This window comes from Cryptotermes secundus, unplaced genomic scaffold (genome assembly GCF_002891405.2).
Source record: "Cryptotermes secundus unplaced genomic scaffold, Csec_1.0 scaffold13, whole genome shotgun sequence".
In the NCBI taxonomy this organism is placed as follows: Eukaryota; Metazoa; Arthropoda; class Insecta; order Blattodea; family Kalotermitidae; genus Cryptotermes; species Cryptotermes secundus.
The window spans coordinates 196,273-215,560 of record NW_019734350.1 but is presented as its reverse complement, the minus strand read 5'-3'; the positions used below and the strand labels follow the sequence as shown (position 1 = coordinate 215,560).

The 19,288-nt window shown below is 43.1% G+C and overlaps 1 protein-coding gene and 1 long non-coding RNA gene across 2 annotated transcripts in view; one reads left to right on the top strand and one right to left on the bottom strand.

The window, feature by feature from the left end:
* Positions 1-19,288, bottom strand: part of LOC117282651 — a 320,533-nt gene that overhangs the window by 210,795 nt on the left and 90,450 nt on the right. The gene's annotated exons all lie outside the window — the stretch shown is intronic.
* LOC111868733 (beta-1,4-mannosyltransferase egh) lies at positions 14,185-15,753 on the top strand. Its single transcript, XM_023859662.2, has one exon. The coding sequence runs from the start codon at positions 14,185-14,187 to the stop codon at positions 15,583-15,585; it is 1,401 nt and encodes a 466-aa protein (XP_023715430.1). The 3' UTR covers positions 15,586-15,753.

Below are 19,288 nucleotides of genomic sequence, written 5' to 3'. Positions count from 1 at the left end.
CCCCCCTTTCATCTCTTTTCTCCTTTTCTATCTTCTTATTTCTGTAGCTGTAGCATCAGCAGACGACTTAAATAAGATCTCTTGTTCTTCTTTTCTCTCTGTGTGGGCCGCATTCACCTAGGGTGGGCCGTTCCCCTCCCCCTCTACCAATATAATAGCGCTATTAGGGTGTCTGAGATTACAGGGCGGCAAGAGATAAAGACACCCTCTCTCACCGCGGCCGTTCGATCGCGCGCCCACCTCTGTATATCTATATAGATACAAGAGCTGTACTAATACGCCTCATGACTGAGTTCCAGTGAGTGACTGTGTTGCCCCAGTAAGGTCACCTGACCTGACCTTCCTTACTCGGACAATGATAAGGCCAGTGTCACTGCTTCACAACCTTCTCAGTTTCATCCAGCTTAAAAGCTTATCACATTCTTGCTTCGTAGTCTGGAGGTCCCGGGATCGACTACGAGAGCGGAGACTGGGTATGACTCATGTTTTGAGTTTTTCTTCATATCCTCCTCCAGGCAGATGCTGAGCTAGTAAAGGTAAAACTGTCTCTGTGCTCAACAAATTAAGCAGTACGCCATGAAGGCGTATGGGGGAGTGGATGCATGGATTCACATTTTCTTGACCTCGGCACTAGCTGGAGGTGCTGAGCTAGTGCGATAAACAATTAATTTACATGAAGAAGAAAGCCGTCTTTTGGTATGTGGTGCAGTGTAGAAATTGTGTTAACCGACGTTTTGGAGGAACGCATCGCCTCCATCTTCAGGGTAGAAGACAAGAAGAAATCCGCGAGCGAACCAGCCAGAGTATGTGAGAGTCTGATCCTCCGAAATGTCGGTTAACACAATTTCTACACAGGGCCACATCCCAGAAGACGGCTTTCTTCATAGTCACCGCCGTGAAAACCTTAAATATTACAATTCATTTACATATTTTTCATGATTCACCATTGACACTAATCCCACCGTATGAAGAACTTTTGTCTTCTGGGATGTAATGCCGTGTCGTCCAGTGAAAGTCAACCGACGATTCGGATAAATATATCGTTTCCATCTTCACGGTTAAAGAGCAAGCCAAGCACGAAACTAGCATGAAACAAGCAGTAAACAAAGCTCACATCAACCTCTACCGAATTTTAACATATTTTAATTCATGAACTTTACAAGACTAGGAATATCCATATTAACATATTGTTATCATATCTTAATATATGCATAACTTTCCTTAAATTACATCCTCCAGTTATTTTTATGCCTATTTTCATATTCTTACAATTTTATGTATTTTTTCTTCTTCTGCCATATTCTACGCTTTTACTACTTGACTATGTGATATCACAGGAGCTCGACAGTATAACTTACACTGAAAGTGGATTCACATCATCAATAGGACAATATACACATAGAAATATAATTCCCTGGTGTCTGAACATTGTTACCATCTGAAGATGATCAACAGACGTCAAAACACGTAATAGATACGATTTTTTATAAATATTAAATACCAAAAAAATGAGTTAACGATGATAATACGGATTAAGGTAAAATATAGATTTGTTAGTAACTTAAGCAAAGCTCCGTTTGCTGCCTGTTTCACGCTGGATTCTTGCTTCTTGAATTTTGAATATGGAGGCGTACTTCCAAAACGCTGGTTTACATTCTCCGCCATACACGTCGTTATATCCCACCGCTGTTAGAGCCGTGTACTGATATGGAACTCAGCGGCAATATTCAGCTCGGTGACATCGGGTAGCATTCTCGGAGTCTGAAGGACTTTTATGAAAGTGTACTGCTACACTTCCTTAACTATCAAAATTAAAGAAACAAAAATTTAATTTAATTTTGTTACTGTCCGACGGACAGAATTATTTAGAAAATCCATCCAGCAATTTTTTAGTTATAGCAGCAGTTGGACCGATTATGTGAGAAATGAAGAAGTGTTAATTAGAGTCAGTGAGCAGAGGAATATCCTACACGAAATAAGAAAACGGAAGGCTAATTGGATTGGTCATATCTTACGCAGAAACTGACTTCTAAAAGGAGTTATCAGAGGAAAGATAGAGGGGCGGATAGAAGTGACAAGAAGACGAGGAAGAAGACGTAAGAAGATGCTGGATGACCTTGGGGACAGAAGAGGATACTGTCATTTGAAGGAGAAAGCTCTAGATCGCATTAAATGGAGGAATTGTTTTGGAAGAGACTGTGGACCTGTCGTCTTGACAGATTACCGATGATGATGATGATGATGATGATGATGAGTTGTTTGGGTTTGATGGTAGTCCTGTTTGAGCTAGCACAGTTCATATTTATCATTTTAAAAAATCGCCTCTTACATAACCTATATAACTGAAACAGTGACGATAAATAAAAATGCAAGATAGACCTATTACAAAGAAATGTCTTCTCTCGTTTTCGAATATATAATGTCTTTTGAGATTAATTTATGTCTATTTAAGAATAATAGCGAATAGGTTATTTAAGAACCTTCTGCCACCTGCGGAGGTTATATAGCAGGTAACACACCCAAAGAGTTTAATTGTATAACTGTCGAATTTTCAATTGACCTAATCCTTCCGGCCGCACTCTGTCCCCGGGCTTCACTCAGCCTCTAACAGAAATGAGTATCATTAATTAAATAAATAATTTTCCTGGGGAGTAAAGCGCGGCAGGCGCGTAAGGCTGACAACCTTACCGCCATCTTTGAGCCGATTGTCTAGATAATGTGGGACCCTCAACGTCTCACAACCCTATGGGCCTTCATAGCCTCTTACAGGGATAGTTTTACTTTACTTTACTTTACTTTACTTTACTTACTATAACTGTCGAATGCTAATGATACAGATGCAAACCTGTAGCTTCATTGCTACACGAATTTGCTGAAGGCCAGTTTATACTGATCAGTTTTTGGTCAAGTCTTGTAACCGTGGACATATACTCAGCCATCTGGCTCCGTGGTAACATGTCTGATTTGTATTCGGAAGATATCCTGTTCGAATATCAGCTGGGACACCGCTTCTCTGACTGCCGGTTATCATGGATTTTCTTGGTTCCTGCAGATGAATGCCGGGTTAGTACCTAAATATAAATCACTACCGCTTTCTTCTACATTATTTTAATTCATTATCATCCGTCACTACATACTTGCAGCGTGGATATGCAAGTCATCACTCAATATTTATCTCATCTATTTGGGAGCAGGACAAGAGAAAATTAGCGAGAATAACACTAGCCCTATCAACTTTCACTATTCCTCAAACCCTACAGGATAATTATGTCATAATAGCCTACCTTGGAAATACTAGGCTGATGCAAAGAACGTATAGGTCTATAAAACCTTTGTGAGCCTAAGCGTAGGTAGGAATAAAATAGTAAGCCAGGAAGAAAGAAGGTACAACTATCCCTGTAACAGACCGTAGAGGCCCATACGCTTATGAGATGTCGAGGTTCCCACATTTTCTAGATAATCGGCTCACAGATGGCGGTAAGGTCGTCAGCTTTAGGCGACGGTTGCCTTTTACCGCCCAGGAGGATACCTGGTACTCATTTCTGTTAGAGGTTGAGTCGACCCAAGGGTCATAGTGCTGCTGAAAGGCTTAGGTAAATTGAAAAAAACAAAAAAAAAACGTAATCGGGAACCGAATCCACGACCTTCTGGCTTGTGATGTAATGCACTAAACCAGTTCTTAAGGAGATAATTTAGGAAGACTGGTTTTAAGTGTTTCGGGATAGGAAATATTTTATAAATATGACGATGAAACTTCATAGTCCGTAACAAGCAACGTGTGCATTTACTGAATAACTGAGAACTAGAGAAAGAAGACCCGTGCCGTCATGGAATCAGCTTGAATTCAGTTACAAAATATGCGACTGTAGGTCAGCGTGCTGCAAAATAAACGTCCTTAAATCGACAAAACGCCTGGTCAGAGATGGACTCAGAGATATCATACACCCCAGGAGATGATGGCAGATTAACACGGGGAAATTGGGGGGGGGGACAATGGTTGGCAGCTGAAACCCAAAGAAACTCGGAACACAGTCTTCTTCAGTATAATTTCGTCAATAACGAATTTCATATAAAGTCGCCGGGACTGAATTTGACGCTCCAGGGTGAGAAGTAAAAAATGTAGCTACCTGAACTATGTATCATATAACATCTGACGCAGGAATGTGGATCTGAAACCACATAAATGTTTTCTATACCATATTTTTGAGACAGAGAGTATATTGATTTCACGCCAACTCCAACAGTTGGTCCGTCTGCCTGTGTGAATCGAACCGATCAGTAATGCAAGCTTCGACGGGGGACACCCTACAGCCTAGAATTACCTCTCCCTCTGGGTACGGTGATACTAAAGAATTCTGATCACCAAGACAACGCCACACCATACCGTCTCGACACCGGCCATGCAAGAACTTCAGCGAAGAAGTTATGCTATGCGCATAGGATCAGACGAGATAGAATTGAGATGATAAATAAAAGTAATAAAGTCCGTTTATTACTGGTTTGGACACAATACGAGTAATATCACATTAGTTATGCATATCATACTATACTGTGTAATCTCTATATTTCACAAATTTGAACCAACGACCCGTTGATCGTTTTATCACAACAGAGTACTTTCAGTTTGGCCCTTAACCATTTTCAGCCCTTCTTTCTCCACAACTTATTCATTTCCGACACCACTTCGTCAGTGTTCAACCTCTTGTCCCGATGCACAGATTGTGCTGATCTCTGACGGACTCATCATCAACAATAATTCTTCCATCTCAGCTGAATTTTCCACTCACTACTAAAACTTTTTTTTTTGTGGGGTTGGACTAAGTCCCTTGTACTGCGGCCATTTCTGGCCTATTGTACCAGCCCCAGAAGATACGTGAGGGTGATTGTGGAGAAATTGGTAGATGAAGATTGGCAGGGGAAACCGAAGTACTCGGAGAAAACCTGCCCCAGCGCCACTTTGTCCACCACAAATCCAACTTGACCAGACCCGGGATCGAACCACTACTAAAACTTACTCTGCCGCATATGGGTTTAGCTACACTCAGTTTCCGTTAATTTCACCAGCTTGCACGCCATGTAACTACGATAGTATACATTATCAGCGTTACAGTCACGTTAAGCATGTCTTACCATTACCATTACTGAAAAGGTCAGACTGATATTAATTAAATTCAGCAATTTTGATGGCCACAAAATTATTTCGGAAATAAATGAAAAATTTCCTCAGATGGAATTCTAAAGTTTCTGATTATCATCTTTCTAATTAAATGTGTAAGAACCTATTCTAGGCAGAACTGTAGGTAAGTTAATGATTTACATTCATATAATATGCCATATATGTCTTCTCAATATTATCCCAAGCACAATTTACTAATATAATCACATACCACTATTTCATAACGTGCCATAAAATTAAACATGTTAAAACAATCTCGGGTTCACAAGAACAAGCTACAGATTCATAATACCTAACTGAATTAATAATTTGTCTACATAATGTACACAATAAATAGACCTAGCGATTGGAGGGTAGTGTTGAAATGGATCTTAGTGGAATAACTGTGAACCGGATTTCACTGGCTTAAGAGATGGTTTCCGTGCGAACATTCTGGCTTCTTCACAGTGGAACTTTATTGATCAGACGAATAAACAATCGAGCTTTTAAGGCAAACTCATTGTCATGTGGTCTGTACGATCATTTTTACAATGGGAACAGTTTTCCTTAAATATAAGTATATTTGGAGGTGATCAGTTGAGAAGAGTTAACAGTACGTTACAAGACTTTGTGATACACACGAGTCCCTGACAGCCAAAGTATTCCCCTATCGGTTTCAGTCGATATTTCAATGTTCCACCTTAACGGATCCTCACTTCAGTCCACTGTGTAGGTGGGACAACATGCAGCTGCTTCCGTCAGAAAAGAAAGTGATGCAACTGAATGAACAGAATAGTCAACAGAAGGATCATTCCGTCAGGTGGTACAGAGGAAATGGATCTTGCACGTAAAACATGAAGGAAAATTAACGCGCTATTAATTTTAACGTCTCGCACTGGCTTGAGGGAACACGACTTGTACCAAGAATATCTGAGAACGGAGCTGTGAGGTACACCAGGCAAGAGATGGTGAAAATTCTAGAATCGGGAGTGTGGGAACGGCCCACATTCAAGCAAACGTTACAGTGATAATGCAAGTATCATTGCTTAGCAACGGCGAGTAAACAGTCGTTGCTAGGCAAAGCTAGTAAACAGCTGTTGCTAGGCAAAGCCTACAACAATATTGGCAGTGACGTGTTTTCTATGCGGTCCGACACAATGTTATATAAGAGGAAGATATAGCGAGCCAAGGCCTTCAGAACATTCATTAGAGTATATTCCCTATTCAAAAGTAAGCGATTGAGCGTTAACATTAAAATGACCCTACACAAAGATCTTATTAGATCCATAATGACTTATGCTAGTCCCGCCTGGGAGTTTGCGGCAGACACTCATCTAGTGAAATTGCAGCGTCTGCAAAACAAGGTTCTCCGCACCATTGGCAATTTTCCGAGGCGCACACCGGTCCGCGATTTGCACATGGCATTCAAAATCCCATATGTATATGACTTTATAACAAAATTATGCAGGAAACAAGCAGAAGGCATACAAAATCATGAAAATGAGAATGTCCGCAACATCGGACAAGGCGAAGCCCGACTCAGAAAGTATAAAAGGCTTAAACTTGGCGGCGGTCAGGCATACGGCCGTTCAAGTGACTAGGCTACTGTGGTAGCGAATACTACTAGAAATAGGGCATAATCTGCTGTGCCGAGCCTGGATTGACAGAGGCCTTGCACATATTGTACATAGAAATAGGAATTAAGAGTAAATTTGTAAATATATGTAAATACTGACAAAGTACTTACTAACACAGACTATGACTGACAAATGACAGACCCGACCTCTCGTCAGAGAGGGCTCCCCCGGGGCTCGATACCAAGACAGACTGACAGACCGTCAGTCGGAATGTGACTTTGACTTTGATATTGGGAGAGACTGACAGAGGCCCTGTATATATTTAATACATTTATTATCACGTTTAACATTTAAAATATAAATATCCTTTACATTATCAAATTACTTGCCACTGCAGAAAATGACTCTGACAAAAGACAGCCCCGTCCTCTCGTCAGAGACTGCGTCCCACAATAACAAGACCTAAACAGTTAAACAGTAATAAATATCTGGTCATAAGCCCCAGATTGAGCTCATCACCAAGACTGACTGACTGACTGACCGTCAGTCGCAATGTGACTGTGGTGTGAGTGTTGTAAACAGTAATATTGTTGGTACTATACTATTGGCCTTCAATTCTTCAAATAGAAGTGGGTCTATGTACTGTGCAACTATAATAAATGTTTACGGAACAATTCAACAAATGGTTGTCTCTTCATACATCGACATCCCACATTGGTGACCCCGACAATAAAACACGAATAGAAGACCTCCTGCAACTGTATGTAACACAGATGCAGGATTTACAAGGCGAACAACGTACCGGAAGCGAACAGCAAGACCAAAAGGAGACAAACCAACATGAAGCCGGTATTACAAACAGCCCAGTACCAACAGAGATATCAAGAATTTCCGTGCAGCTTCCGCCGTTCTGGGCTGAGACCAGCAGTTTGTTCGCTCATACCGAAGCACAGTTCACTTTGGCCTGCATCAGTAGCGACCAGATCAAGTTCTGCTACGTGATCTCGCAGTTGGACCAACGTTACGCCTCGGAAGTAGAGGACACATCACCTCTCTGCCGAAACGCTACCCATACACGACGCTGAAGACCGAACTGGTGACTCGTCTATCCTCGTCAAGAGAGCAACGCATCCATCAGTTCCCTACACTCGAGATGGAGACCGCAAACCGTCCCAGCTTCTAAGACAATTCAAAAGCATCGTCCCAGACGTGCCGGACAACTTCCTCCTCAGCATCTGGTCCAGCCGGCTACCCACCAACGTAAGGGCCATTCTCGCCGGCCAACCCGAGGGCGGCTTGGATGCAGCAGGCTGCTGTGCAGACCGCATCATCGAGGCCGCACCCCAGCCGGCGCTGACGAGAGTCACGCCACTCCCCAACAGCAACGCACTTATGCAGCGGATCGAGGGCCTCTCTCGCCAGGTGGCAGCACTCAGCACCGAGCTGACCCACCTTCTCTACAACTACAGGGAACCACCGCTCGGGCAGCGGATCCCCTCCCCGAGAAAACGCTACACCCACGAATAAACTTTCTAGAGAACTGCCAACCTCCCAAAACCGCTAGTTAGCTTCTCTGTTTCCTGAGCATTCTGAACTACTACAGGCAATTTCTGCCCCACGCGGCAGCACACTAGGCACCACTGCACGACATCCTCTCCGGACCCAAAGTCAAGAGCTCCCACCCCACCATTTGCACACCGGAGTTACACAAGGCAAGTTTGTCACGCGTCACTCTAATGGCACACCTCAACACATTCAGGCCACTTGCACCCGTCACAGACTCTTCCACGTCCGCCATGGGTGCCGTGCTGCAGCAACGCGTCAAGAACGCCTGGCAACCCATCGCCATCTACTCCAAGAAAATCAACCCCGAGGTGAAACCAACAGCTGCACCGCCTCCGCCTTCAACCGCGTAGCCAACGTAGCAATGACCGCGGCACCACATGCCACACCATATGCACCACCGCCCGTCGCACCAACTACACTCTCCGGACGCAACGCACGTTTCCTTGCTCGCTTCAACAGCCGGGCAACCCATCTCCGCAGTGGAGGGGGGGGGGCTGATGTGGGAAATGCCCAGATTCAAGAAAATGTTACAGTGACAACGCAAGTATCATTGCCTAGCAACGGCGAGTAAACAGTCGTTGCTATGTAAGGTCTACAACAATATGTGGCTATGGGAATCACCCACAGTGGATCGAGTGCTAGCCAATCGCAAGCAAGAAACCATTCGCTATGTGTGCTTCCCAAAGTCACATATTGTTGAAGACCATTGCTTAGGAACGGCGAGTAAACACTGGTTTGTGGAACATGGGGAACTGCAATCGCAGCTTGTCCGTATCATCAGCCACTCGGAAACTATCAGCACGTGTTGTAATCAAATTCATTACGTATCCATTGGCGTAAGTGATGAGACCTTGTCCAAAATGATGTTTTCCATCTAATACAAAATTTATGATTCCCGTAACAGAATTTTCAGTCAATAACGTCTCCTCATGAAGATGCACAATCAGGTCAGTGTCATTGTAAGTTGCTTAGCAACGGCGAGTAAACAGTCGTTGCTATACAAAGTCTACAACAATATGTGACCATAGGAAGCACCCACAGTGGATCGAGTGCTAGCCAATCGCAAGCTAGAAACAATTCGTTGCCTAGCAACGGCTCAGTGAACAGCTGGTGCTAGGCAAAGCCTGCAACAGTACGGAGAGTGACATGTTTTCTATAAGTCTGACTCTAGGTTATACGTGTATAAGAAGATAGTTCAACAAGTGGTTGTGTCTTCATATAATATTTATTATAGTTCGGGAATCCAGAGGAAGGGGAACATCCGCCGTTGGAAGCCGCTACAAAGCAGCAGCTAGTAAAGACCGTTACTGAGAACACTAGTCTGCGTTTGATAGTGATTTGTAAAATGTACGTAGTTACGAGTTGTTTAAGTGCCCAATACTACTGCTTGCAATCCACCCCGCATCTCTCCTAATATCGCTATATCTTCCCACGGTACCCCATTTGGGTTCCAAAGTTGGTAAAGATGAGATGACTTAGAGAAAGATCATTGCCCCTCTCGGGAAACAACCCCCGCTATTCCTCCTCGCAGCCAGGTAGTTTATTAGGGCCCTGTGAGATTTTCTAGCAAAATGTGTGACGGTAATTTTCAAAAAGAACATCGCGTGATCAGTTCGTTGATGTAGCAACTACGTAATAATCATACCCACCTAAGAAATATATACGGTTTACTTTAACCTGTGGAAGTGAAGCTACAAAATTACTGGCATATCTACGAGCAAGCGTACTGGAGGCAAGCGTTAACAATCCACTACCATTATAAAAGAAATTTCCCCACACCACAAGGAGTCTATAAAGCATCGTTCAATAACTAAAGAAAACCTCCGTGGCCTTTATTTCGCAAGAGAACTAAATCGACCCAGAGACCGCCGCTTGTCGGCGAAGTTAGTGCCAACTTTAGCGGATAGAGGGTGTCGCGTGGTCAGCGCAACGGATCCCCACGGCCGTTAATCTCGGTTTTCTTGATCGGAGCCGCTATTTTTATATTCAAGTAGCTCCTCAATTATCCTCACGGGGCTGAATGGACCCCGTTCTAGACCATCTACTTCTCAGAAAATTGGGTAGCGCCTGGAATAGAACCTGGAACCTCTGGATCTGTAGCTAGGAACTGTGACCACTAGACCACAGAGGCGGTCGAAAATAAGCAACAACTCAAACAGGGAGCTAATTAATAGCTAAATGTTTGATGTGAATATTAAGATGCTGGAATGTTATTAAACTCCAAAGGAGCCCACATGAGTTTCGTATAGGAATTACGAAGCAGCTAGTTGTTTGGCTGTCACGGTGGGTAGCTATTCTAAATGGCGTTGGACATAAGAACCGCATTCCAGCTTAAAGCGCTATCAATCACTATGAACAGTAGATTCCAATACTCAATGCCGCGGCGGGATTCCTGAAGGTGGGAGATGTATTGGCATATTGTTCAACACCGACCTTCAAGCAGTCCGATGTGGAACCCGCCTATGCGTCATTTTTCATTACTACTTTTTAGTCTACTTTCCGGCTTAAAGAAACATCATGGCAAATAATATCTGGACCCGACTGAAGGATTTTCATGAAATTTTGAATGCGCATCATATCACTATAGACTATAGAAACCTCTAATAACTATTTTCTCTGCTATCAGCAATAACACGACCATCCGAAATAGTGAAGTGGAATCCAGTTTGTTACAGCAGGAGAAACATTTATACAAAACATACATTCACTACCAAAATTCTTATATCAGGAGATTAATCTCCGCTAAACATGATGTAAATCAAACCTGCTCACGCTGGTTCCTCGCTGGAGGATTTTTTATACCTTGAAGATGGAGGCGATACGTTCCTCCGAAACGTCGGTTTACACAATATCGACACAGCGCCACAGTCAAGATGACGACATTATTCTTAGTCACCGCCTTGAAAACCTCAAATCTTATGAAATTAAATACACTTGGAAATAAATCAATTTCATTATATATAAAGACAGCTAAAAATAAAATAAATGTTGAACTCCATAAAGAGATTTCCTTCTTAAAGAGAGACAAACGCCGAGCCATAGCTCAGAAGGTTAGCCGTCAGCGTCCCATCGCCGCAGCTTTGGTTCAAGCCCGGGTCAGGTTATGTGGAATTTGTGGTGTACAAAGTGGCACTTGGGCAGGTTCTATCAGAGTATTTAGATTTCTCCTGCCAAATCGCATCCCACCAATTGCTCCACAATCATCATCATCATCATCATCTATATTCTATCGTCTGGGGGTGGTACAATAGGCCAGACAGTGGCCGCTGTTCCAAGTGGACTCAGTCTCACCCCGTAAGGAAAATTCAATCCAAGTATTTAATATTTATATGCCGAGACAACAGCCACAAGGCCAATTACAGACAGAGCACAGTGTATATACAAGTAATTATATTATGGACAAACACAACATAAAGTCTAGCAATACTAGCAATAATAATAATAAATAAGTAAAGAAAGGTAATTACCCGTCTTCTATGGAACCTTAAGACCAGTTACTGTGTTCACGAGAGCCCGTCACTGGAAATTATACTGAGCCATTTGAATTCAGTCCATACAGTTATGCCTTATATAAATGAGATACATTTCAAAGTTATCCTCTCGTCTAAATCTTGGTTTTCAAGCGGTCTTTTCTCGTTATTTTTTTAAGCAAAAACGTTTATACAAATTGTTCACATTCCCTCATTTCACGCACCTAATTTTGATGAAACAAATTTTATAGCTTAGAATGAGGTAAAGTCAGCAATCTCATATTACGAAAACTTCTGGGTTCACATGCTTGGCGTTTTAGTAGTCAGCACGAAGTGCGACTTACTTAGTTGACTTATGATCTATGACTGCATACCGTTTGCTCTACTAGTTGTTGCGTGTTATTTGCAGGCAGTAACGATGTAATCCCAGAAACTGGATAACCTTCAATTAAGGTTCGTTGCCTGGGAACGTCTTCTTCAGTGAAAGTTCTTTGTCTGGGAACGTCTCGTTTAATAAAGGTTCGTTACCAGGGAACGAAAATTCATGTCCAAGAGCAGATCAGAGCAGAGCAGAAGCTTAGTGCTGGCTGATTGCCGGCAGTAAGTTTCTGCTGGGCTCTGCTCTGCTCTTGGACATTCTACTGAGAGGTGTTAACGCGAAAGGACCGACTGTGAAACGACTTGTTCAACATTTTGTGTTATAACTATGTTGAACTGTAGTTACGTCTTTGAATAATAAAGTGACGTCGCAAGAATACGCCTCTAGGTCTTATTTTACGACACAAGGTACTCGTTACAGATTCTCGGGTTCGATCCAAACTGTTGTCACTAACACTGAAGTTAATGTCAACTAACTACCTGCAGGAAAGAGTGAACTATCCACCAGCATAACTGTCATGTAAGGTCTGTGTTGTGATATTAAACAAAGCAATAATGAAGACAAATAACATATCGTATATTATATGGTGGGAATATTTCTGGCCAAAGGTTGCAAAAACAGAATCGGAAAGAACGATTGTGAATATTCATTAATTAAGCTAGATACAGCTCACTGTCGATGCATGACTCACTATGTCGTTATACTTTTCTTACATTTACATGTTGGTTGTTAGCCAGATTACATCGGACAAGTCTCCCTGTCCAAGCCTGCTTCACACAAATATCTCCAGAGAGGATCGCCAAAGCGTCTCTTTCGCCTGGGGAAAGCATCTGGTTCTAATTTCGGCCGTAGAGAGGCCATGTTATCTAGGATGCCGTGGTTGTCCTAGGTCACTTAAGACAAATGCAACGATCGTTCCTTAAAGTATAATACACCACATCTTTTGAGGGCATCTCTCTCTTGATCAGCTGCAATTATCCCCTGTCTCACACTTTTCAATACAGATAATAGGGATATCCTTCAAAGTCGTAGACATTCCAGACTACGTTCAAGAAGATATCCACCTTCGTCAGAATTTAAAACATAGTCGCAATTAATATTTATCATATGAAGGTAGTCTATTACTCCTGAGATTTTCATAGAGGATTCTCTCTCTCCTCTTGCTCCCACTTCGGAGCATAGAGATGATTTTTCAGTTTCACGATCATTTTTACAGACGGTAGGACTACTTCGATGGGTGGTCAGCCGTCGCAAGGCTTCTACGTAAACACAGGATAACACAAACACAGATAAACGCATACACGCACCAAGCATCCATGCCTTGTGTGGGATTCCAGCCCAAGATCCCGGCTTCCGAGCGAGCGAAGACAGTACGTGCCATACACCGTTTGGCTACCGTGAGTGGCAAAGTAAATCTCATCTGAAACAAACTGTGGAAACTACCCACATTCAAGCAAACGTTACAGTGACAGCTCAGGTGCCATGGCTTAGCAACGGGGAGTATGTAAGTTCTACAACAATATGTGATTATGGGAAGCACCCACAGTGAATCGAGTGCTAACCAATCGCAAGCTAGAAACCATTCGCTGCTTAGCAACGGCTGAGTAAACGGACGGTGCTAGGCAATGCCTGCAACAATAAGGACAGTGATACGTTTTCTATAGGCGCGACTCTAGGTTATATAAAAACTCAAGTTCGTCTGTGTATATTGTGCAACTACAATAATAATACTAATAGAGCAGTTCAACAAATTTTTATATCTTCATACATCGACATGCAACACCGGGGGCTCCGAAGTGATTCCGTCCAGTAGGCGGTTGTTCCGTTAGCTCAGCCCGCGGCCTGTCTCGTTCAGCATAGAGGCAGGCTTGACCTTATCCTGCTTCTACGACGGGGTGCTCTTTGACGAATTCCGGCACATCCTTCGGTTCACCTACTCGTCGTCTGGCGACGTCAACTTCGACAGTGTCTACGTCTACCGGATTTATGAACTTTGTGTGAGTGGGACTTTGTGGATATAGAATTCAAATTCTGCAAATGACGATGACTGGAAGGACGAAGCACATTCTACACTGCATTTTACTTTTCACAGTAATTGCTGTAGCTGAAATTTTCACTTTTGCTCTTCGATTAGGGAACAACAGACTAGAAGAATTTGATCCATGGGATAGGTATGGATATGTTGGAACTTTCGTGCTGTACTTGTTACGTATCCTGACCTTCCTTCCACTACCGCAGGTGCTTTTCAACTTCGCAGGACTCATACTTTATAATACTTTCCCTGATAAAGTGACACTTAAGGATTCAACAATATTACCTCCATTCATCTGCATCCGAATAGTGACAAGGGGAGATTATCCTGAATTAGTTCGTGTAAATGTTGCTCGTAACATGACCTGTTGCACTGAGGCTGGTCTAGAAAACTTTCTGATTGAGGTTGTGACGGATAAAGCTCTTGGTTTGATAGCGCATGAGAGTGTTAGAGAGGTTGTGGTTCCTCCATCTTACAGACCAAAGAGTGGGGCTCTGTTTAAGGCCCGAGCACTTCAATATTCTTTGGAGGATGGTGTGAACATTCTAGCTGACACCGACTGGATTGTGCATCTTGATGAGGAGACGTTACTGACTGAAAACTCTGTTACGGGAATCATCAATTTTGTATTGGATGGAAAACATCATTTTGGACAAGGTCTCATCACTTACGCCAATGAAGACGTAGTGAACTGGATTACAACACTTGCTGATAGTTTCCGAGTGGCTGATGACATGGGAAAGCTACGATTTCAGTTCTCCGTGTTCCACAAACCACTGTTCGGCTGGAAAGGATCCTATATTGTGGCTCAGGTGGGAGCTGAAAGACGAGTGTCTTTTGACAATGGGATGGACGGATCGATTGCAGAGGACTGTTACTTTGCGATGAAGGCCTTTACAGAGGGTTACTCGTTCAACTTCGTGGAGGGCGAGATGTGGGAGAAGTCACCTTTCTCTCTTCGTGACTTTGTTCAGCAAAGGAAGCGATGGTTACAGGGCATCCTGCTCGTCGTGCACTCAAAAGCTATTCCTCTCCGATACAAGTTTCTCCTCGGCATCTCCTGCTACTCCTGGGTCACCATGCCCTTTTCTACGTCGAATATTGTCTTGGCTGCACTCTGCCCCATACCTTGTCCACTTCTCATGGACTTTGTCTGTGTATTCATTGGTGCTGTCACTATCTACATGTATGTTTTCGGAGTCTTGAAATCATTCTCTCGTCATCGATTTGGTATGCTTGGAGTCATCTTATGTGTATGTGGAGCAGTGTGTATTATCCCCTTCAATATACTTACTGAAAATGTGGCGGTTATATGGGGACTTTGTAGTCGCAAACATCGGTTTCACGTGGTAAACAAGGAGAATAAACCGGCTATAGAAAAATATAACGCCTCCAATTTATGCTGAGAAACATCACAGAAGCCAAGCCAGCCTGCTGTAAACTGTAAGAACAAGTGACCGTTGTCCAGAAGAAGGTCATAACTTATGGTGTATTGTTTCTATTCCAGCAAGTTACTTCGTCCACTAATTTCAACAGAAAGAAAAATGGAAATAGACCACACCTTACCATAGTAACATGAGATAATATATGTCAAGATAGTAAGCATTTAACATAGGTAGTACTGCATGTGATTAAGGGTAGTGATGGCAGCATGCTTGACCTTACGTGTCATTAATCCAAAAGAAGCAGTAGTATTGTTGGTACTATACAATTAGTCTTCAATTCTCCAAACCAAGTTTGTTTGTGTATAATGTACAACTATAATAAACATTACAGAACAGTTCAAGAAGTGGTTGTCTCTTCATACACCGATATCCCACAAAACCATGAAGTATTCCTGGAGCAACAATTTAGGCTACTTGTCAGCTCAAAACATTCCTTGAAGAAAGCAGTCTTCTGGGATATGGAACTGTATAAATATTATGTTAACTGACGTTTCGGGGAACATATCATCTCTATCTTCAGGGTAGGAAAAAAGAAGAAAATCCGTAACCGAAGAACCAGTGTGAGAAGGTGATAATAGACTCTGAGGCGATACGTTCCTCCGAAACGTCGGTTAGCACAATATCTGCACGGTGTCACATCCCAGAAGACTGCTTTCTTCATAGTCATCGGCGTGAAAACCTCAAAATTTAGAAAACATTCCTTGGCACGGGGTCAGTTTAATCCTAGTTCTTTTGAAACCCACAGTAATTTTATGTTCTCCTCTGCGCCTGCATCCGAAGAGTGGGTTCCCAATCAACCGTTTGGTTTCAGTTATATTTTTCAAGTGAGGAATAAGGGAAAACGACACGGTGTATACGGCGCTTGGTTCCGTTGGACTGGGCACGCAGGGTGTGGCAAGTTATGACGATATGTGGATCTGTCGTGTAGCGTACGGAGCAGTCACCACCTGTCATCTGGCTACTGGGGACTGCCTATTGTTTCATGGGCCAAACATCCTTTCTTATGCGTCCTGCATAATAGGTAGGTCGTGCCTTTGCGTCCGCAAGTTTTATCTGTGAAACTACTTGACGAACTGCATTCAGATTTGGTACAAGGGGCACATACTGCGAGTTGGGCGGGTTTCATCTTTGTATCTGTCCAATATAACTTCTTCACGTAAAGCTTAAATGGAGCTTCATGTTTCTTTTTCTCGAAAATGGTTTGGCACAAAGGAGAAATCCTACATAAGAAACTTGGTACCCAACACAAAATATAGGCCACATTATAATTTTCTTCTTCTTCTTCTTCTTTTTCTTCTTCTTCGTCTTCTAATTTTACAGGCTCTGACCTGTTCCCAATCACAATTAATTATGAAGATTTCAATAGATTGTAGATTTGAGATTCTCACAGCTGTGGTTATGAAAAGTCCTATCTTATACAGGGGATGGACAAAAATATGGAAACACCTTGTGAAATGCATGCCTGAATTTAAGTGTATATTTTAGCGACGTTTGTAGGTGACGCTGTCTTATCTGCCCAATACCACTACCTGTACAACCTCTGCAATATGTTGCAAGCTTCATTTGTTGTCGAGACAGTGTTCTGCGCAATTTTTAGTGCAAGTCAGAGCTAACAGAATTCGAACGCGGGCAAATTGTTGGGACCCATATGATGGGTGCTTCTGTAACCAAGGTAGCCGAGGTTTTTGGTGTTTAGCGAGGCACATTATCCACGATTATGACCTCAAACAGGAGGACTGGAAAAACCGCATCCGATAAACACCAGCGTGGACGGAAATGTGTGTTGAGTGACCGAGACAGATGAACATTGCGTAGGATTGTGACGAAAAATAAGAAGACTACAGCTGCAAAAGTGACTGCTGAACTGAATGTCACTCTCACAAACCCTGTCAGCACGAAAACAGTAAGAAGAGTGTGTGATGCCGAAGTCATAAAATCTGGACTATGAAGTAATGGAAGATGGTCATTTGGTCGGATGGGTCCACCTTCACACTGTTTCCGACTTCTGGCCGAGTTTACGTCTGGAGAACGCCATCCCAAGCTTACGATCCAGATTTTTCTGCCAAGAGTGAAACATGGCTGGGGTTCAATCACGGTATGGGCAGACATATCGTGGTATTCTGTCAGACCCATCATTACACTGCAAGGTCACGTCACTGGCAACGACTATGTGACCACTGCAAGTTCACGTCACTGGCAACGACTATGTGACCATTCTGGGTGACCAGGTCCATCCCATGGTGCAAACTTTGTTCCCCAATGGTGATGCCATTTACCCAAGATGACAGTGCCCGTGTTCACACAGCTCACATCGTCCAGGACTGGCTTTCTGAGCACGAAGATGTCACGTCTGCCATGGCCTCCACAATCGCCAGATATCAATATTATTGAGCCTTTATGGTCTGTTTTGGAGAGCAATCTGTGTGCGTGCTATCCACATCCATCATTGTTAACAGAACTTGCCAATGTTTTGCAGGAAGAATGGTACAAGATTCCCTTTCAAATCATACAGGACCTCTATTTATCCATTCCAAGGAGACTTCAGGCAGTTCTGCAAACCTGAGGTTGTCCTACACCATATTAGTCACGGTAATGTGTTTCTCGTTGGGTGTTTCCATATTTTTGTCCATCCCCTGTAGATTGTTTGTAAGATTCCTTGCACGGGTGATCAGCCCTTCCAAGGTCGCTACTTACACAGGACAACAGAGACACAGAATAAACGCAGACATACATGCCCCGAGTGGGATTCGAACCCACGATCCCAGTGTTTGAGTGGGAGAAGACATTTCGTGCCCAAACTGTTATTTTTAATGTTCGACGTGTTTTATTTAATAATGTGACATGTCAACGCACTGCCAGGCAACGGCTCGATAAACACCCAGCGATACAAGAACGCAACAATAGGACGAATATTTAGAGCTCGTTGTTAGGCAACAGTCAGCACGCCAATGGACTGGCGAGATAGTTATCACGTGACTTCTTTCCTGTTGGATCTGCGCTACTCAACAGAACTGCGTTTTCTGTGGGTGGTCCGTGCCGCGAGGATATTGGAATTCACATTATGTAAGTTAGGCATGATCTGCTCTGTAAAGCCTGTACTGGAAGAAGATTTGTGTGTAGTGGAAAAGGAAGAATTTTCAAGAACATGTTATGTGTGCGAAATATACTGTGACGTGGAAGCGCTGCCTACTGTGAGGTTAACACCTTCGGAGCGTTGCCGCTGCTACGGTAACAGGCCAGTCAACACTCCGCCTCCTCTCGCGGTGACGTTACCAAGGGATGCCGCGGTTGCTATGCAGCAGTAAACAACTCTCGACAGCGTTGCCCAGCAACCCCTGTAAACACGGCGTCAGGCAACAGTGGTACCTATCACGTAACTGTTTTCTGTGTTGTCCGTGCTGAGACTAAATAAGGAGCAGCGAACACTATTCAGTTAGTGAGCTAGTGAGTGAGTAGTGAGTGATTAGTGAGTATTGAGCCAGTTACTAGAGAAAGAGTACCAGTTAATTGCAGTCTAGTATTTGTGATACTGCCGATGGCAATAATTGTGAGATTGTAAATTGTCATTGTAAGAGCGAATGTGCAATAAATACGCTATATCACATAAGGCGTGAAGTTAGTTGTCGCGTGACATACCCAACACGTGACAATACATTTAACGAAA